Source organism: Delphinus delphis, chromosome 7 (assembly GCF_949987515.2).
Source record: "Delphinus delphis chromosome 7, mDelDel1.2, whole genome shotgun sequence".
Classification (NCBI taxonomy): Eukaryota; Metazoa; Chordata; class Mammalia; order Artiodactyla; family Delphinidae; genus Delphinus; species Delphinus delphis.
In genome coordinates this window covers 71,857,764-71,879,862 of record NC_082689.1, presented here as the reverse complement: position 1 = coordinate 71,879,862, position 22,099 = coordinate 71,857,764, and the positions used below count along the sequence as shown (strand labels likewise).

Below are 22,099 nucleotides of genomic sequence, written 5' to 3'. Positions count from 1 at the left end.
AGGGCTTCCCTGGTGGCGCAGTGGTTAAGAATCCGCCTGCCATTGCAGGGGACACGGGTTCAAGCCCTGGTCCGGGAAGATCCCACATGCCATGAAGCAACTAAGCCTATGCGCCACAACTACGGAGCCTGCGCTCTAGAGCTGGTGAGCCACAGCTACTGAGCCCGTGTGCCACAACTACTGAAGCCCACGCGCCTAGAGCCTGTGCTCCGCAGCAAGAGTAGCCCCCGCTCGCCCCAACTTGAGAAAGCCCGCACGCAGCAACGAAGACCCAACACAGCCAAAAAAAAAAAAAAAAAAAAAAAAGTCTAGGCAGCCTTGGGAACAAAATCTACTACTCTACATAACACTGAACATGGTGAACAAGATTTTGATTCAGTTCAGCCAATATGTATCAATCTTCAGGCAAATGGCTATTCTTCAAAGATAGGAGCAGCTGCTCTTTTGTAAAAAAGCATTTTTGTTAGATCTAATGAAAGAATTTAGAGTTCACAGATTAAAATACTAAAATTACACTATATTATATATATGTTTCTATATTCAAATATAGATGTACTTTATTTTTATAATGAAATATAAAAAATAACAGTGAAAACAATCTAATTCTAAAATCTTATTTTACTTATGTTTCAATAAAGAAGTCTTAGTTTTCCCATAATGAACAAAAATTACTAAAACCAACTTTGAAAAACACACCTTTCATTGCTACATAAACTTGTTGCAACATGTCTTTAAACTCTTTTCTCTAGTTCTTTAAACGATCAGCATATTTTTACAGCATTGCAAAATCAGCCTCTAGTTTACAACCTGCAAAGTACAGCTAATCATCAAAAATGGTAGTGCATTAAAATGTGCATTAAAATGAAAGTCATATATTAATTTGCTGGGGCTGCCATAACAAAGTACCACAAACTGGGTGACTTAGAACAACAGAAATTTATTGGCTCAGTTCTGGAGCTACGAAAGTCTGAAAGCAGGGTGTGGGCAAGGCCATGCCCCCTCTGAAGGTACTAAGGAAGGATCTGTTCCATCCTTCTCTCCTAACTTTTGGTAACCTCAGGCATTTTTTCCTATGTCTTCACATGGGCTTCTTTCTGTACACATCTCTGTGTCTAAATTCCCCCATTTTAATAAGGATACCAGTCATTTTGGTTTAGAGCTCACCCTAATAACCTCATTTTAACTTGATTACCTCTTTTAAGGACCCAATTTCCAAACAGGTCACATTCTGAGGAACCAGGGATTAAGACTTCAACATATTTTTGGGGGGAGGAAGAAACAATTTTATCCATAACCCTAGGTTCATTTTTAAGATTACTTAGTTGATTTGAAGGCATTACCTTTCTTTAGTAATTTACCTATAAAATTCTAATTAAAACTCTGAAGTTCTACTCATGAAAGTTAGGTAAGGACTCCCCTAGTGGCGCAGTGGTTAAGAATCCACCTGCCAATGCAAGGGACACGGGTTTGAGCCCTGGTCTGGGAAGATCCCACATACCGCGAAGCAACTAAGCCCGTGCACCACAACTACTGAGCCTGCACTCTAGAGCCTGTGAGCCACAACTACTGAACCTGCATGCCACAACTACGGAAGCCCATGCTCCTACAGCCCGTGTTCTACAATGAGAGAAGCCACTGCCATGAGAAGCGCACTCACCGCAAGGAAGAGTAGCCCCTGCTCGCCACAACTAGAGAGAGCCTGCGCACAGCAACGAAGACTCAAAGAAGCCATAAATAAATAAATAAATAATTTTTTTTTTAAAGTTAGGTAAAATATATTTCAAAAATACCTGGTGCCTTGTGATCAAACCCTTCATTAAATAAATCTACTGAAAGGCAAAAAAAGCTAGACAGTTGAACATTCCAGGGCCTTTATTTGTGACTTAGAGATATCTAGAATATAGACAACTAAAAAACAATTATTGTTATAATAGTTCATACTATAATATAAATACTCAAAGAGACTAAAACTTTGGCTTTATATCCAAACCCTCAAGAATAAGCCTATCTCATTCTCTTGACAATTCTCTATTGACTGTAAACGTAAGCTCCATCTTTTAAATAAGAAGTTCTAATTAATAGCTTTGTATTTTCAGGGTTTATTTATTCAATGCCTCATCAGTAAGGTCTGATCTTTTAAGATTCTTCACCCTGTGGCTTATAATGCCCATCTCTAACTAAAATCAGCACAGTTATTTGGTATTACCAGAGCAAAGCATAATACAGCCTAGAAAACTTATTAATTAGAGTAAATTTATCATTTAATTTGCAAGTCCTATTCCTGAGAGTTCACCTCTCCTTCCCTCCCTTTCTTCAACAATTGTTTCTTGAGCATATACTTTGTGCCAGGCACTGACTGGATACATATCAATAAAAAAAACCGTATGGTTCCTGCCTTTTAAATGTAGAAGAAGGGACAAATAAGTAAAACAACACCAAATCTATAATTATAAACTGTTAAAGAGTACTATGGAGGAAATTACTAGGTGCAAAAACAGGTAATAGTAGAGCAATTACCTAGACACTATGAACAGAGGAGACTTCTCTAATGTCTCAGGACACTTAACCTGAGACAAAGCATGAAAATCAGCCTTATGCAGTTCCTCTAAGACAAAGAGAGAACATGGTTGAGACCCTGAGTTGGGATTCGATCATGGAGGGTATATCAATTAGGTTGAAAAGTACAAAACATCCAGCTCAAAATGGCTAAGTGAAAGGTAAACGTATTGATTCACATAACATAAAAACATTTGGAAAAGGCACACTTCAGATAAAGAAGGTTGGCTGAAAGCTTACTGGGACTTAATTTCTCTTTCGTCTCTTGGCTCTACTTCCTCAGATAGGCCCTTCCTTTTAGGTTTGTGGGACAAAAGGGTATCCTCCCTCACCAGTCCCAGTAAAAATCCTAGAACAGAATCTCTCTGCCTTTGATTAGTCTCATGTGCCTTCCTTAACCAATCACTTAACCATCGTTGTGTGGGAAATATGATGTTTGGACTGGCTAGATTGTATCACATGTCACCCCTGGAGTCTCAGGTGAAAATTTTTTTAAAAAAGAAAGTGATTCGTTTTGCGGGGGACAACTTCAGGTAATGGTAGAGTAGTAGTGAAGTGGCCACACAAATCATCCACAGAAAATAATTTTAAAAATGTGATTTAAAACAAAAACAAGGGACTTCCTGGTGGTCCAGTGGTTAAGACTCCGCACCCCCAATGCAGGGACCCCGGGGGTTCAATCCCTGGTCAGGGAACTAGATCCCGCATGCCGCAACTAAAAGCCCGCATGCAGCAACTAAAAGATCCCGCATGCCACAACTAAGACCTGGTGCAGCCAAATAAAAAAATAAATATCAAAAAACAACAACAACAAAACTAAAGATACTGCAAAGCATCCAAAAGCAGAGAAAAGTCAGGGGAAGGTTTAATCTGGAAAAAATGGTAACAAGAAGGGGTGAGGAGTGTGACTTTGTGGCTTTCTGGTCTGATACTGCTGTCTAAACCTCACAGCTATAACTCCAGAAAACAGTGGAAGATGAAACAGCAGGCTTATCAACTAAAGGTGCCAGAGGTCAGACTCCAGGGCTAAGAAAACATCAGGAAATCAGGAAGTTTAAAGGGGAAATCTTGGCAGTGATCAAACAGAAAGAAGGAGACTCAAATTCAGAGATTAAACTTTCCAAGTGACTAGCTAAAAGTACACTGTGCGTGGGGCACCACAACATAGCCAGGAGAGAACGTACAGAAAGTCGGAGCTACACACAGCAGATCTGTTTAACTTGTATTCCTTAACTGAGTGCATACATTCACCATGATTAGAAAGCCTGAAGTATCAGAGAACAGAGTCGAAAGCTGGCAGAGCAGCTGGAAATCAAGGGGTAATCTTAGGAGCAAGGAAACCACAAAGAGAAAGAGAAGCATCTCTGCCACGTAGTTGGCTGACCCAACAACTTTCACAGGCACAGAGGTCGCGACCCACAGGGGGCCAGTCTGCAAAAGTGGCAGTGGGAAGCCAAAAAACAGAGCACATATCATTAGTATGTTTTTTGACCACAATAAAACTAAAATGGACATCAACTGAAACATTTAACATTTAAATGTTAAATTACTGACTTTTAAACAACCCATCAGTCAAAGAAGAATTCACAAAGGAAAACAGAAAATATTTTTACTAGAATGATAATGAAATGAAAACTATCAAAATTTGTAGGAAGTGGCTATAGTTGTATTTAAAAGGGAAATTCATAGCATTAAATGCATATATAAGAAAAGGAGAAAGGTCTAACATAAATGATCTAAGTTTTCTCTTCAAGAAATTAGGAGAAACGATGAGGAAATCCGATCCATGGAAAAACTGAAGGAAATAATAAAGGGCAGAAATCAATGAAACAGAAAACAGAATATCGGAAAAAAAAAATCAATGAAACCAAAATCTAGTTTGTCAAAAAGATTAATTAAAGGAAAAAAGAGCACAAATTGTTAATATCAATAATGAAAGAGAAGATATCATTACAAATCCTACAGACATTCAAAGGATAAGGTACTATTTTTTAAATTAATTAATTAATATTTTGGCTGCGTTGGGTCTTCGTTGCTGTGTGCAGGCTTTCTCTAGTTGCGGCGAGCAGGAGCCTCTCTGCTGTGGTGCGCGGGCTTCTCATTGCGGTGGCTTCTCTTGTTGTGGAGCATGGGCTCTAGGCGCACGGACTTCAGTAGTTGTGGCACGTGGGCTCAGTAGTGTGGCTCACGGGTTCTACAGTGGAGGCTCAGTAGTTGTGGCGCACAGGCTTAGTTGCTCTGCAGCATGTGGGATCTTCCCGGACAAGGGCTCGAACCGATGTCCCCTGCATTGGCAGGCGGATTCTTAACCATTGCGCCACCAGGGAAGTCCCAGGATAAGGTACTATTTGGAACAACTCTGTACCTGTAAATTCAACGACTTAGAGGAAATGGGCAAATTCCTTGAAAGACATCACTAACAAAGCTCACTCACAAAGAAAAAGATAACCTGAATAGTTTTATACTTCTATTTTAAAAGTTGAACTCCTGGGAATTCCCTGGTGGTCCAGTGGTTAGGACTTCATGGTCTCACTGCCGAGGGCCCGGGTTCAATCCCTGGATGGGGAACTAAAAAAATGCCACAACCCACACAAGCGTGGCCAAAAAAAATGCTGAACTCCTGATTTATTATCCTCAACAACAACATTAAAACAAATAAAAAAACAACAATCTTCCAAGCCCATATGACTTCAGAGTGGATTCTCCCAAACTTTTAGAGAAGAAATATTATCAATTTGATACAAACTCTTCCCTAAAAAAGGTTTTTAAGAAGGAAGGACTGGTCAATTGTGTCAATTCTTCCGAGAGGCTGAGTGAGATGAGGACAGAAAAGTGACACTGGTGTGGACTGAGATATACATAAAAGATGAGGAAAAGGATAAAGCACATACAACTATGTATTTTGAGAAGTTTGGTTATAAAGTAAGGGAGAAAACAGAGTAATCGCCAGAAGAGTGTTCGGGGTGAAAGAGGGAAGGGTTTTTGGTGTGTATTATTTTTTAAGATGGGAGATACTATGAGCATGCTTTTATACTAATGGACATGATCCAATAAATACAGAAAAATTAATGATACTGTATAGGAGGAATGGAGTCCTTGAAAAGTTTTTTGCAATCTTTAAAAAGAATTGATAGGTATTTGCTTTTGTGACAGTTAAGAGCCATATCGTCTTGAGTTAAGCATTTATTTTATTTGGTTTAACTTATATTATTACATAGAATAGTATATCAAAAGAGATCTGTAGTAAGTATATATGAGCTACTAGATGCACTAATGAAATACTATTTTTTTCAGAAGAAAAGAACCACTGAAGGTGGAATAAAGTTCATGTACAGGTATCAGGAGTTTATTATAATACAAAGGTGGGGCGATATGGCAGGGGGGCTATCACCAGATGAGCTGAAATGGATAGATAACTGGCTCATAATTTAACATGTGCCCCAACCTCCTTTTAGTGTACCTTCCTGTGATGCAGAAGCTGAACAGCTAAAAAGTATATTTACCAGTCTCTCTTGCAGCCAGGATTCTGGATATAATTTAGATTCTGCCAATCAGATGTATTTGGCACTGAGTTAAGCTGTTAGATTGGCAGGACATGAGGTATCCTTTTTGCTGGTGCAGATCTAGCAGGCAGCACAGAACAGCCCTGGAGCCTGTTATGTCAGTGGTTCTTGATCACGGGATTGCAGCTGAGGTGGTATGATCCATGGAGCCACCAGTTAGCACAATGGTGTCCTGACTGAACTAGAGGTAATTTCCTTAAGCAGGTCAATTCAACAGTAATGCTCTGAAATCACTCACGGGGGTCAGGGGTCAGCTCCTCAATAATTTTATAAGTACCTGATTCCTTGTATTAAATCTTTCTGCTTAAAATAGCATCAGTGGTTTATGTTATCTCTAGCTGAACTCACTGATACATCAAACAACAATCTCAACTGGTGATAGTTCCAAAACAAAAAGGCAATTCAGTCTATCACAACTGGCCTGGTATCTGATAACCATATACTTTTCAAAGTAATATTAAATGAGAGATAAGTGAAATCTCAAAAATATATATGCATAACCTTGGAGGTAGAGGACAATTTCTTAGACAAAAAGCATAACCATAAATAAAAATATTGGTAAATCTGCCGACATTAAAATTGGAAGTTCTTTTCATCAAAAGACAATGTAGAATAAAAAAAGACACACCATGTGGGAAAAGCTATCTCCCACAAAGATAACTGAAAGAAGGACCAGCATCCAAAATATAAAAAGAACTCACAAATCTATAAGAAAAAGATGCACAACCCAATAGAAATATGCACCAAAGCCCTAAACAATCACTTCAAAAGAGAGGAAAACCCCAAAAGCTATAAACTTATTAAAAGCCACCTTAATGAACACTACTTCATATTCATCGACAAAAATCAAAAAGTCTGCCAATGACAAGTGTCAACATGAATGATAAGCATCAGGAATTATAATACACAGCTGATGAGAAAATAAATTGGTACTACTGGTAAAGTTGAAGACATCTTCAAAACCGTATGCATATGCATCAGGATTCATGAATAATGATGGTCATAACATTGTAACTGGCAAAAGTTGGCAACAACTCTAATATTTACCAAGAGTATTTACATGGATGTACAGTCCATTCAAATGCAACATGCAAAAAGATAAATGACCCTTTTACACTTTAAAACGTATTCTTCCTCCACATTTCTCATTACATCACCCGTCTCCCAGTTATCCAGGTCATGTCAGGGTTTCTCTCTCAATCTCTCTCTCAACATCCCTTTGCCCAAATCCAGTCATTATATCCTATAAGAATCTACTCCCCAAATATCTCTGGAACCTTGTTTCTTTCTCCATCTCCAATAACTCCTTAATTTTGGCCCTTATCATTTCTCACCCAGATAAATTTAAGTACCTTCTAATGGTCTTCTTTGCCTCTAGTCCCATCCTCATTGCAAACTGATGCTCTACATGCTGCTAGCATGCTAGCATTTTCAAAGCATTAAAATCCTTCCACTTGATCAAGTATGAATAAAAGTAAAGGTTACAATTTGCTAGGCACCTGTTCTATGTCAGGCATTAGCTCAATTATCATTATAAAATGGGTATCATATTTATTTTATAGATGAGATACCGAAGTTCAGAAAGGGGTAATGTACCCAAATTCACATAGCTAATAAGTGGACAAGCCAAGATTCAATTTCAGGGCCTTTCAATTGCAAAGTCCTTGCTTTTAGTCAATAGATCATTCTGTCTAAACTCTTAAACATGGTGCATGAAGTTCTAAATGATCTGACCTTAACCTACTCCCCAGCTTGATCTCCTGTCCCTCTGTTCTATTTAGCCATAGCAGATACTGGCTATCCATTCTCTCCTTATTCCTTACTAATAACCTCTATTTTCTTCAGGATGGCAATATGCTCAGCTAAAAACTAATTTTCCTGGCCTTCCTTGAAGCTGAGATTACCATTCATATAGTTCCGACAAAAGAGATACTAAGTGGAAATCTCTGGATGGGGTTTCTGGGAAAGCTCTTTAAAAGGGGTCAAAGTAAGCTGGCATACAAATTTTGCCCTCTTCTACTCCACCTTCTTCCTTCCTGGAAAACAGGCTGTAGGTGGATCAGCCTTCTAAAAGCCATGAGATTAAGACACATGAGCATGAAGGTCCCATACCTCAGAAGACAGGATATAAAATTAGGAGCCCAGGTCTATGATGGCATCACCCACCTCAGAACTGCGGATATATGGACTGGTACGTGTATTTGCCATGTGTTCCTATTCATAGTTAATCATTGTCATAACTGACACATACCCTAAGTTGAGGCCTGACTGATCAACTTGCGATTTCCTCAATATACCATGATTTGGCACAGTTCTACAGAGGTAGGCCTGCAATTAAGATACATGTGTGGGGCTTCTCTGGTGGCGCAGTGGTTGAGTGTCTGCCTGCCGATGCAGGGGACGTGGGTTCGTGCCCCGGCCCAGGAAGATCCCACATGCCGCAAAGTGGCTGGGCCCGTGAGCCATGGCCGCTGAGCCTGCGCATAAGATATATGTGTAATTCAGTCCCTAACTTTAAAAGAAAAGTAGGCATACCCCAGCTTTAATGAGAGAAGTTTTAAACAGTTTCTCTGTTTTATACATTCAGCATTTTACAAGTTTTGTTTGAAGGGTTCTACCTCAAAAATGGATTGAAAACCTCTGGTCTATGGCACAGTTTAACTATCACTGAAATTTCTCAAAGTTCTATGCTTTGTTTGTATTAGGTCAAATGACCACAAATCTCGAACAAATCCACTCTGTAAAGTTTAATTTTGGAACTATGCTGAAATACTATTCTTTCAGCTTTCACTCAGAGATAATATGTGAAATAGTGTCTGAATACTTATGAAACTGGCATATAGGATATTGTGTATCATGTGGCCTTTTATACAAAGGTTCTGGTGGTATATTCCCCAAACCACTCAGAGCCAGGAAAAAGTTCGTTTTTCTCTGAGGAACTGATATGTTCACTAGCACTAGTATGTGAGCCATGTAGCCCACTATGTTTTCTTTTTATTCTTAACAGCTAATTAGTTAATTTTTTTGTTCAATATCTGTGGCTTTCCTTGGCTAATACTTTTATACTTTTTAGAGCCTATCTTTTAATATTTTAGTTAATTGTTTTGTTTATTATGACAATATATTTATTGAAAGCTGTCCAAAATTATTTAGAAGTAGGCAAGTTATTTTTTAAAAATTATACTTTAAAGGGAAAAGAAATATAACTCTTCTAAGACTGACAAGACCCACTATATGCAGAGAGCCTTAGATTAATCAATCTTTATTGCAGTGTTATTTTCTATCCAAGTTACTATAATAAAATTAAAGGTGTGTTGTGAGAGACAGTCCTCCAAGGTCCCTGCATGTTGTTGCCAAGAATGCAAGGTCTTGACCATTCTTTAAAACTGGGCCATTTCTCAGGACTGCAGTGAGCAACCTTGATGGATGAGGTAACATTTCCTTCCAGACAAAGAGCGGCTTTGCTTTCATTTACTATAAAAGCAGTGGGTTGCCTAAGCCGTGACACAACCTCCACTATATGTATAAGATTCAACTGGGCCCCTCCGTGTTGCCCCTGTGGGACTTGGGAGACATGGGGAGCCAATGCCAACATGATGTTTATGCTATTTGCTATGCTATAGTAATAAAATCTCTGACCTAGGAGTCTCACATCTTCTACTAGCATCATAATAGTAACAGTACGTATGTATACTCCCAGACCCTGACAAGGTGTTGATTCAAAAGAAATTAGTTGATCATTCAAAGTTCGAAAGTAGGCTTGAATTAAATCCTTTGTAACTCAGAAGAATTCCTACAGAAATATCATTAATGAAGATGATAGAGAAAGGCCAATTAAAATAACTGTTTAAAACAAAAGAATGTCCTCAAAGGGACCATTAAAGAACTGGTGAGGTTTTGACATTTTTCATATGAAAATTCTTTTTTGTTGTTTCTATACATCAAAAACATTGAGGAGATTCAAATTGTTTAAAATAAAGAGGCTAGGCGCATTATCATTCTATAATTTTACTTTTAAAAGGAGAAAATTACAGACAACGACTAGGCCAAAAACAATGAATCAAATAAGAGAAGACAGGAAAATATGATAAACTGAATTATGCAGGACAACTGAGCATTCTCCATGCCTTGTAAGGCTCTACTTTAAACATAAACCACAACACTGCAAATGTTAAAAACAAAAAATAATTTCCTTAGAAAGAAAAAAACTCATGCTGTAGGTACTAAAGATATAATGTGTTAATAAGTGATATATTTTGGAATAAACATTGAAATAAACTATAGTTTCATTCAATTTAAGTATCTCCACATAAAAATTCAACAACCTATTTTACTTGCAAATAAATGATGAAAACTAATTCCTTTCTAGATAAGGAAATTTCTGATGTTATTCAGCAACTAAGCATACCCCACCCTTCTGCAACTCTCAACTACCACGAACAAAAAATAGCGCCCAACAGGTGACTACTCAGAATCATAAACAATTCAAGTGTCACTAATTCAGAAAACTAAGTGAGAAATAGGTGGTAGCAAAGGGTCCAGAAAACTCAAGGCTCTGTACTCAAGGAGTGAAAGCTTCAACATTAAAAAAAAAAGGACATTTCCCTAGAAATATTATATATTTTAAATACAAATTCACAAGTAAATACAAAGACAGCAGATGGGAGGAACACAATGAAAGGAGCTGACACAAACGAAAGGAGAAGAGTTATAAAAAGCACGAAAGAATAATTACAAAAGTACAGCTGTGTGCAATCATTTAGACAAAGAAACAAGGTAAAATGCCAACCATGGTATCACTATTTTTGAACACAGCATATCATCAAAGGCATTCATCATTTTATATATAGCCATCATTTTATACACAAGGGAAATGTGGTTGAAGTTGTTAAATGAATGCCTTAACCAAGATTGTACAAGGTGCGGGAGAACAGGAATTTTATTTATTTTTTTAAATGTAATGGTATTTTATTTTAGTTATTTTATAATCACTAAGAAAATGTTAGAAAATTGTTCTGATAAAATGACATCCTTGTCATTCCATTGATTGGAAAAAAATCAGAATAATTCAATAAATATATATTTGACAATTTGCTAGGGTATTTTGTCAGCAAACATTCCATATTTACGTACTTCATTTACCCAAAATTATAAATCTAATTTTTAAAAAGTAAAATATCGTTTAGTTCTAATGTTTAAACATATGAAATAATCTATAAGATAAAATATATTTAAGATTAAAAATCTTCCTAGTGATAAAGGAATAAGTTAATCAAGTTTAAGTTGAAAAAAAGAAAGTATTCTACCAAATATCCAAACACGTGTTTGGGCAAAAAGTGATTTTGAGGGGTAAATAAAAGTACCTTCCACATAAAACTAAAACTGAGGATATTTTCACTACTGAAATAAAGTTCCCTTTTTAGCAGTATAAACTTCATTCATGTTTAAGAAAAATTTGTCAAATATCTTAAAATATTTTTCAAAATATTTAAAACTTTAAACATATTTTCCATCAGGTAAATGATATGCCTTAGTATACATCTTGTGAACTAGGATAGCTGGGGTTTGGTGAAGGTCATTTCGAATACTGGAAGCAAATTTAGGGCAAATGGTCCATGGCATTGGGACCTTATCTTACCATCAAGGATTCCTTTATATTTCTTCACTCCCTCATGGGTCTATTCTTTTAAAAGAGTTTGCATGTATTAATTTATTAATTAAAATGGTCAAAGGAAGATATTAAAATGAAACTCTCAAAGCTTCTAAAAATCATAGAAAACATGGAATAAGCAGTGCTACTCCAGTGTGCTGATAAAATACAGAAAAAGCAGAGACTAAATGTTTAACCTAGCCATTGTTCAACAGATCAACAGATGTAATGAGAACATTTGATTCAGAGTTCAATAAAACACTATGAATGCAAATTAGTAAAAGGATGGCATTCTAAAATTGAGTTAATAAAGGGTATTCACCACATGGGTTGATTGTAGAGCTAAGTGAAGCAGCTCCAGTGGAAAGGCCGCCTTTTGAAACTGATGAAGCCACAGAAGGTATAGAAGATGAAGTTGGTGTAGCAGAGGAGGCTGTTGAGGACGGTAACCGTTCTCCAGACTCCATATCTATGGGAGGGAGACAAATGTTAATTTACAGTATTAAATAGTGGAATTAAGCAAAAGAATTAAACATATTTAAAATAAGTCAAACTTTTAGGAATACTTTTTTAAAATATGAAATAAGTTTAGAAATACATGTTCTTCAGAGAGATAAAATATGAAATAAATAAAATACAATTTAAAATACCAGTTTATGAAATAAGTTTAATGTTAAGTATACCAAATTTTCTTCTAATAGACTTGCAGAATATTCTTATATAAAAAAATAATAGGGCGTCCCTGGTGGCGCAGTGGTTGAGAGTCCGCCTGCTGATGCAGGGGACGCGGGTTCGTGCCCTGGTCCGGGAAGATCCCACATGCCGCAGAGCGGCTGGGCCCGTGAGCCATGGCCGCTGAGCCTGCGTGTCCGGAGCCTGTGCTCCGCAACGGGAGAGGCCACAGCAGTGAGAGGCCCGCATACCACACACACACACACACACACAAATAATAATAATAGTCATTTGAATACAGTAACTTGATAAAACTGTGTGTTGCCATAACTTTAGGAAAATTAGCATATTAACTTCTTATTCTTCTTAAATCATCTCATGGTCTACTCACTTACATCATAATACCCATATTATCTTAATGAATCAAGAAGATACAACCACGTCTGAGTGAACTGTAACCCTGTCTTCTAAATCCAGATACCAATATAGTTGTAGGTCTTAAACATCCATGAATCTGACCTGGTAATCCCCAATACAGTAAGTCCTGCCCAAAATAGACAAATACATTTTAGAGTTTATACTAGAGTCTAGTCTGAACTATGGTCTCAAAATGTCTTTAGTATGATCCATTTATAATGACTTAACCACTTCTAAGCATCTGTATTAATTTGCTTAGCTATTTTGGGTACAACCTTACATTGGTCTTATTGTAATAGTTTATGTTGATATTAAAAATCTGGAACGGAAATGGATGAAGGAGTCAAAAGGTACAAACTTCCAATTATAAAACAAGTAAGTCATAGGATGTAATGGGCCGCATGGTGACCATTGTTAATAATACTTTATTGTACATTTGAAAGTTGCTAAGAGAGTAGATCTTAAAAGTTTTCATCACAAGGAAAACAATTTGTAACTGTGTGGTGATGGATATTAACTTTTTGTGGTGTTCATTTCACAATACACACAAATATCGAATCATTATGTTGTACACCTGAAACTAATATAATGTTATATGTGAATTATATCTCAATTTTTTTTTTTTTTTTTTGCGGTACGTGGGCCTCCCATTGTTGTGGCCTCTCCCATTGCGGAGCACAGGCTCCGGATGCGCAGGCTCAGCGGCCATGCATGGCTCATGGGCCCAGCCGCTCCGCGGCATGTGGGATCTTCACAGACCGGGGCACAAACCCGCGTCCCCTGCATCGGCAGGCGGACTCTCAACCACTGCGCCACCAGGGAAGCCCTACCAATCTACTTTTAAGACTCTATTCTATAGAAATAAGGCACAAATAGTTCCTTTGTTATAACACTGTTTAAAGGTAAAATAAAATTGAAACCTGGCAGTACAGAAGAGTAGAACTAGAGCTAGTAGTATGAGGTTGGGGGCCTTTTTCAGTTTCAGTAAAAGTGCAGTTTTCTCATTTATTCTGGTTGTTCTTGCTGTTCATTTAAGTGGGGAAAGTTTACCTCTTTTTTAAAAAACAGGCTTATGCAGCCATTTTCCTTAGAAGTTCTATTATATACATTATTCATATATTCTTTTATTTCAACTGTTTTAATCTCAGATATATATTTCTAGCCAGTATTCCTCTCATACATAAAGTACTTTTTGTTACACTGGCCTTAAGTTAAAACTTTTTTTCTCATGTTTTAATAGGTATTTCTTAGTTCTAGTAACTCAAAATTTGGTCAACTATTCCATGTTCATTTATAGATACCTTTCTTTTCATTTTAAAGAAATTTAACAAATCCACTCTAGCCTTTGCTACTCTAGAATGAAGATTGTTTTATGCCTGCATTAACAAGGACTGGCTTTTCAAGTTTTTCTTTTTAAGTTAAATATTATTGAATTCAGATTTTATTTACTATTGTTCCCTGTTAAGCTTAACTCTGGAAAGAATCCTAGCCACCAACTTGAAAGTTAAAAGGTAGGAAGGCAATGCCTTTGTAACAGTGAATAATTCACAAAACAATCATTGGCTTGCCATATTGTAAGAACTATTCAAAGGAGAAAGTTTAAAATACATGTGCACCAAAGGATGCTAAAAGCAGTAGGTGAAAGTCTGAGTAGAAACAAGGTATTTGCATAGTCTCAAACTATCTCCTTTAAGATATATACTAATTAAAAAGGGCAAACACCACAGTGGGGAAACTATATCACCAATAATAAAACATATTGATATCCTGTATCCTCTGATGTGCTTAGAAGAGCATATCACCTCTGTGGTATTCTTCCCAATAACATATAACCTCCATTGAATCATGAGAAAACATCAGACAAACCCAAACTGAGAGACCATATACAAGATAATTGACTAGTATTCATCAAGTATCAAGGTCATGAAAGAAAAGGAAAGACTGAGGAACTGCCATAGGTTGAAGACTAAGGAGATACAACAACTAAATGATGTGGGATCAGATTGGACTTTGGAACAGAAGAAGGACATTAATGGAAAAACTGGTAAAATTCATAAAAGATATGTAGTTTATGGTTAATAGCATTGTACCAATGTAAATTTTCTGATTTTTTAATTTTAATAATTGTACTATGGTTATATAAATTAATAACATTAGGGAAAGCTGGGTAAAAAATATAGGTGAATACTATGTATTTGCTTTTTAACTGTTTTTTAAGTCTAAAATTATTTCAAAATAAAAAGTAAAGAAAAGAAAAAACAAAGTCTGGCATACAGTAAGCACTTGAAATATATATATATAATATATATATATATATATGTGTATGCATTGGGATTGAAGAGTGTAAACTTAGACCTTGAAGAAATAAAGAAAGAGATTACATTGTATCAGCAAGACACTTGATAATAGATGTTATCTGGGTTTAAAAACTGTATCTGAACCTTATTAGCTATGACCTTATAAATTATGTAACTTCAGTGAACTTCCAGTTTCCTCATGAGTAGTATGAAGATATAACTGGGAAGATTAAATGGGATAATGCATATAAAGTTCTGAATACCTAGCATTCAATAACTGTCAGCAATTGTTTTTAATAAATGAATGTCTGTGCATATAATTATCCATGGGTATATGTGGCAGTAAAAGGTATTTTTAGATTATTCATTTCAAGTAAATATTTCTGAGTCACATCTATTTATAGGTTATATGTATATGCATAGCATGTTTGACATTTTTTACCCAGATAAATTATGATAAGAATTTAAAATAGGGAGATTGGGATTGACACATATACACTATTGATACTATGTATAAAATAGACAACTGTTGGAGGAAACATACTGTATACCACAGGGAACTCTAATGCACTGTGGTGTCCTAAATGGGAGGGAAATCCAAAAGGGAGGGGATACATGTATATGTATGGCTGATTCATTCTGCTGTGCAGTAGAAGCTAACACAACATTGTAAAGCAACTATACTCAAATAAAAATTTAAAAATAAAGAATTTAAAATAAATGCCTTGGGACTTCCCTGGTGGCGCAGTGGTTAAGAATCCGTCTGCCAATGCAGGGACATGGATTCGATCCCTGGTCCGGGAAGAACCCACATGTTGCAGAGCAACTAAGCCTGTGCGCCACAACTACTGAGCCTGCACTCTAGAGCCAGCGAATCACAACTACTGAGCCCACGTGCCACAACTACTGAAGCCCGTGCACCTAGAGCCCGTGCTCCGCAACAAGAGAAGCCACCGCAATAAGAAGCCCGCGCACCGCAACGAAGAGTAGTCCCCGCTCACCGCAACTAGAGAAAAGCCCCAGCAACGAAGACCCAATGCAGCCAAAAGATAAATAAATAAAATAAAATATTTTTAAAACATTTTTTAAAAATGCCTCACAAAGTAGCCGCATAGCACAGGGAGATCAGCTCGGTGCTTTGTGACCACCTAGAGGGGTGGGATAGGGAGAGTGGGAGGGAGGGAGACGCAAGAGGGAAGAGATATGGGAACATATGTATATGTATAACTGATTCACTTTGTTATAAAGCAGAAACTAACACACCATTGTAAAGCAATTATACTCCAATAAAGATGTAAAACAATTTTTTTAAAAATAAAAAAAAATAAAAGAAACAAGTAAAAAAAAAAAAAAGCCTCACAATTCTATAAGTACAAATGGCAAGGTGTTTTACCTCAAAACTTTCAAAAAAAACCTGGAGCACAAATATAAATGAAAATTAACATATTAATTATCAGTTGAAAAAATTTACTCTGTGATCACATGAGTTATTATTCATCATTCAAGCATACTGCATAAAAGTTGGCAGAAATCCATTTATTCAAACCATCTTAGAAAAATACATTCATTAAAATAAAAATAGGATCCAAGAGCCACCTATTCCCAGATTTCGGTTCTGGCCAAAGCATCCAGATCTGATACTTGCACTCCTGTAATAGCCTCTCATTCTCACTCTGTGTGTTAAGAATACTACCTTCATCTCACGTTCCAAACAAACACCATCCAATCAATTCTTTGTGGCCAAAACCAGCCCAAACACAAGATAAAAATAAGCAGACTGTAAGAACATGATCCCCACCACAACACACTCACCTATGGGAGGATATCAATTAGTAGGTATGTCGTTTAGCTTAAGGCCATTCATGAGAGGATATTTTCTAATGTATAACTTCAGGATTTTCTTATTTACAAAGCTAATCAGGTAGGGTAAAGATTACTACAACTGAAATTTAACATATAACACTACAGTAAAAAAAAGTTGTTGATGTGAATGGGTGAAAAATGTGTGATGATGAAGGGATTTTAAATGATTTGATCCATTAGAGATCTTTCCCATGGTCTGAAGCAGTAGTTCTTAACCAGAGGTGATGCTGTAATACCCCCTCATCTACTAGGAAAACATTTGACAATGTCTGGGAACAGCTTTGATTGTCATAACTGAGAAGGTGCTACTGGTATCACATAGAAAGAGTCCAGGCAGGGATAGTGCTAAGCACCCTACAATTCACAGGACATTCCCACAGAGATAATTACCTGGCCCAGAATGTTAGTAGTGCTAAGGTTAAGAAATTCTGATCTAAAGTATCAAAAACTGTATTACTTGGAATTCAATCAACCAAAACTTTCTGTTAAGTAGCAGTTCTTTATAATTATAAGAAGATATTTCAAGCTGATTTATTGCCACTGCAATAAATGATAAAATTATATTCAACCTATCTTTATCAGCATACTGCCAGAGTTTATTATTTTACATTTCGTCCTAATTGTTTAAAACTGATCATGTATAATATACAATTAATGCACATCATAATGTTCACGCACACTGGGTAACATGAATTTACTGTATTTTACTGAGATGATATTTACCTATAACAATTCTGAGAACAGACAAAAATCAGAATTACCACAACAACTTCTTCCCTGAATGATGATTTTATACACGCCAAAAAAATTCAATGATTAGTTGTTAATGATAATACTAATCAAATTCACACATATCAGATGTTCCTTTTTCTGTAAACATAGAGCTTATGAACACTGACAGCTGCTAGGTGTAAATGTGAACAGGTGCAAATAGGGACGGGCAAGACAAGTTGGCTCCAAAACATAAACATGATCAGCTGCCCTCTGTTTCACCTGCATGAATCCTTTAAAAGTATAGCTATAGAATAGACTGAAGATTCAGAAAGTAAATATATAAATAGACAGATATTTCTCCTGCAAAGAGTTTTCTTAGAATGTCTTTATCTTTGCTAACAATACCAAAAGTTCTCTGTGGGAGTTCAAGGCACAAAAGTAGATTTGGCGAACACTCACTTTTCCTTACAATATAACCTCACGTGAAAAACAATAATTGCAAAGAATATCAGGAGACAGTCACTATGCTGCTTCTTTTGCTTTAGCAGGATCACTAACACTAGAGCTTTATAAATCAATTATTTTCTCAAAGTTCTGACAAAGGCTTTTATATAACTATTATTTTTTATTATTATTTATTTTTATTTTTTTTGCGGTACGCGGGTCTGTCACTGTTGTGGCCTCTTCCGTTGCGGAGCACAGGCTCCAAACGCGCAGGCTCAGCGGCCATGGCTCACGGGCCCAGCCACTCCGCGGCATGTGGGATCTTCCCGGACCAGGGCACAAACCCGTGTCCCCTGCATCGGCAGGCGGACTCTCAACCACTGCGCCACCAGGGAAGCCCTATATAACTATTTAAAAAATAACTTACAGGAAACTGAATATTTGGATAAACAATACTTCAAAATATTACATAGCAAAACAAAAAATAAGCAACAAAAATTTTTCTGTTAAAGGATTTAGAGAAATAGGAGATGAGGCAGAAATACCTTATTAGACAACGAACAAGATTATTTTGAGTATAATATTTTTGAAGGAAAATGATTCTATTTATAACATTTTTATTTACCTACATTTTCAGAAATAGTCATTTCAACTTATTAAGTATAATACATTGTAGTTTAAAACAAGAATATATGAAAGGGATCAATTTCCTTTGCCGCTTGACACATTTTTAACTACTACAGTAAACAGTCAAGCAATTACATCCCCAAACAAAAGTGGGCTGGCAGTCAGGTGCTCTGGTTGCAGCCTGTGAGCTGGAGCAAGTCTCTGACAATACCTCTACATAATAGTTTCCTTACCAGAAAAATGATGGGATTGAATTAAACTAGCCCTCAAATCCATATCAATTTGATGAAAAAGAACAAAACAACAACCAAAAACCTTCACATTCCATTAACATATTTAACAATTTAATTCCTCATTTCCCTCATCCTCCCTACCACTTGCCTTCATTCTGTCTTCAAATGTATGTCATTCTAAATTACAGATTTCTGTTAAATCTTTAAAGATTTACTCTTGTTTTATTTATACCTCAAGAGACTTGATGATGAGAAAATTAGCCAAGAGTAAAGCACTGATTTTCATACTGCTCAGTAAATATCTATTCAAGGAGTAAACTTTTCCATCCAAAGGATTAAGTATTCCTTTGCAACGAGCTATCTGTGAGGAAGAGGTTATCCTAAGATACAAGAAAGGATATAAAAGAATATTAAAGAAACATTTGAACAAGATTTAACATATACAGATCAACTAAACTGTAGGTAGAGTCTGTGAATTTAAATACTGATGAGAATTAACAATATCTAAAAAGGATACAAATGTTAGAAGGATTAAAAGAGAGACAATGTCTGATTAATTGATCCTTTCACCTACAAATGCAAGGGGTCCCAAAGAACAAGCAAAAAGACCCAAATCTTTGCTTAACTAAGAAACACAATTACAATTAACTGAAATTTCTAAGACATTTCTGGATAGTAACTGAGGCGGATTAGTAACAGATTGAGAAAATAAAACAGGGTAACAAACCAAAATCAAGTAACTCTATGTAAAATATCTACATATACTCAGAAGTCAAGGAAAGAAAGATGCCAAGTACTACATGACTGATAAACTAGAATAAATAATGCGTTTCAATGGGGAAGAAGCAGAGCTAACCTAACAGGGAAAACAGCATACTTCTTAAAGAACAAAATTAGCCTAAAAGTTTATGAACACCAATGCAGAAATAGTTTTGTCCTGGTCACCTTAACTCTATCTAATATTATCACTCTCCTGTTCAAAAGTCTTCAATTTATCCATATCACACATATGGGTAAAGATACACGTGAAGAATATTTATTATAACATATTAACTGCAAAGACTTTTACAAACAAAAAATTCCATCAGTAAGAAGCTGTTAAATTATGATACTATGCAGCTGCTACCAAAGAATGAAGTAGATCTAGACTAGCTAATCTGCTGAATGAAAAGAGTAAAGTGAGGAAGAATAGAAATAGCAAGATCTCATGTGTGAAAAAGAAAAAAAGGGATATATTCTCATGAATGTATGCTCAGAATAGTTCTGGAAAAATATATAAGACACTGGCAACTGTGTTTCCTTGTAGGTAAAGAGACTAGGGAATTAATCTAGGATGCGAGAATTCTTTTTCACTATATATCTTTTTCTTTTTTTTAACCACTTGAATGATTTACAATGTGCTAGTATTAATGACAGTTAAACTAATTTTTAAAAAGATTTCTACAGGTTTGTTATTGCAAGAAATTATCTTTCAGAATGTTGTGCAAAAGTCCCAGTTCAAGATGGTGACATAAGAAAATCCCGAACTCACCTCCTCCCACAGCCACACTGAGCCTACAGCTATATATGGAAGAATTTCCTTTCAAAAAACCTAAAGTCTGGGTGGATGATGACTACACATTGGGCAAACAAGAAGAAAAACACATCAAAGATGGTAGGAGAGGCTGGGATGAAACCCCACCATAAACCCCACCATTGCTGCAGCAACCCACAATGCAGAAGGAACTCAAAACCTGGAGCTTCTTCCTGAGGAGCTGAGGGTTCAAAACCCACATCGGGCATCCCAGATGCTTGAGACATGAGTCCTTAAAAAATCTAACTTTGAAAACCAGTAGGGTTCCTGTCTCGAGACCCACAGGACTGCAGAGATCTGAGAAAGCCCTCTGAAAGAACTCACATGCTCGGACCCCAGGGCCCAGCTAAGAGGCCGTGTATGGTGTCCAGACTTAAAAAATGAAGGAGGCTCTCACCTGAGGGGCAGACACCTAATTTAACACACACTTCTAGGAGAGTGCTGGAATACTCACCAGGGATGCAAGCTGCATCTTTGCATTTTCCCTTTGCTGTGCTCCAGAGCACCAGTATCTCCAGGAAGGTGCCCCAATTTTGGTGGGTATCATCTAGGGGACCCTCTACATCACCTGGTTCTGGTGACCAGTAGGGCTTATGCCTGTGGGTCCCACAGGACTATAACCCATGAAGAAAGAGTTCTTAAATAGCTACCACCTCTAGGGCACAGGGGCACAGCAAGAGACAACAGACCCAGGAGCTCAGTCTTTCTCTGAAGGCCTATTAGCTAATCATCATGCCTGTGGACTGAGGGGCAGGCTTCTAAATAAACATGCGTCTGGGGGCTGACTGTAATCCTTTCCAGACACCTCAGAGGGCAGGCCTTATCTTCGTGTTTACCCTCTGCCATGCTTCACAATGTCAGTGTCTCCTGGAGGGGAACATTACAAACGTCTGATGCCCTGGATTTTATGTCTGGTGGCCCAGTTTTTGCAGCTATCACCCAGGGAACACTCTTCATCACCTGGCTCTGGTGGCTGCGGGGAGGTTGCATTCTTGCATCCTATGGGACTGTGGCAGAGACGTTTCTGGACAGGCTACCATCACCATGGCACTATGCAGACAGTGAACTGAGGCACAGTCCCCAGTCTTTCTGTAAGAAGGCCTCTTTGGTTGTCCTGAAACTCCGGCCTGAGGGGCAGACTTGGTACTCTCCCACTGCCTTACTCCAGCTTGCTGGTAAAACCCAGAAAAGAGCTAATATACTCATCTGGAGGTCTGACTTTTGTGATTTCTGCCCAGGGGACACCTCCAGATCACCTGGCTCTAGTGGCAAGCAGGGCTTATACTTGTTCTCCCACAGGACTGTACATATTTGCATACTTATAAAAGCTGATGTCTGAGGGTCTAGGTGCTGAGATCCTCCCCTTTAGGACAGTGACAGATCTTAGAACATTCTCAACTGCTGGGAGCTATTAAAAATAGGCTATTTGGACAAGCTCAAAGGTTGGAGAGAAAACCAAGAGCTGAGGCAGTGTTGAATAACAAAGTTCA

At 37.2% G+C, this 22,099-nt stretch overlaps 1 protein-coding gene across 22 annotated transcripts in view; it reads right to left on the bottom strand.

Annotated features, from left to right (window-relative positions):
- The window catches only part of BAZ2B (bromodomain adjacent to zinc finger domain 2B), a 382,464-nt gene that overhangs the window by 118,567 nt on the left and 241,798 nt on the right, over window positions 1-22,099 (bottom strand). For all 22 annotated transcript variants that reach the window (XM_060016702.2, XM_060016712.2, XM_060016708.2 and 19 more), the window contains one exon: window positions 12,092-12,238. In XM_060016702.2, coding sequence (XP_059872685.1) covers window positions 12,092-12,236 — 145 coding nt within the window. In that variant the 5' untranslated portion in view covers window positions 12,237-12,238. The remainder of the gene's footprint in view (window positions 1-12,091; window positions 12,239-22,099) is intronic.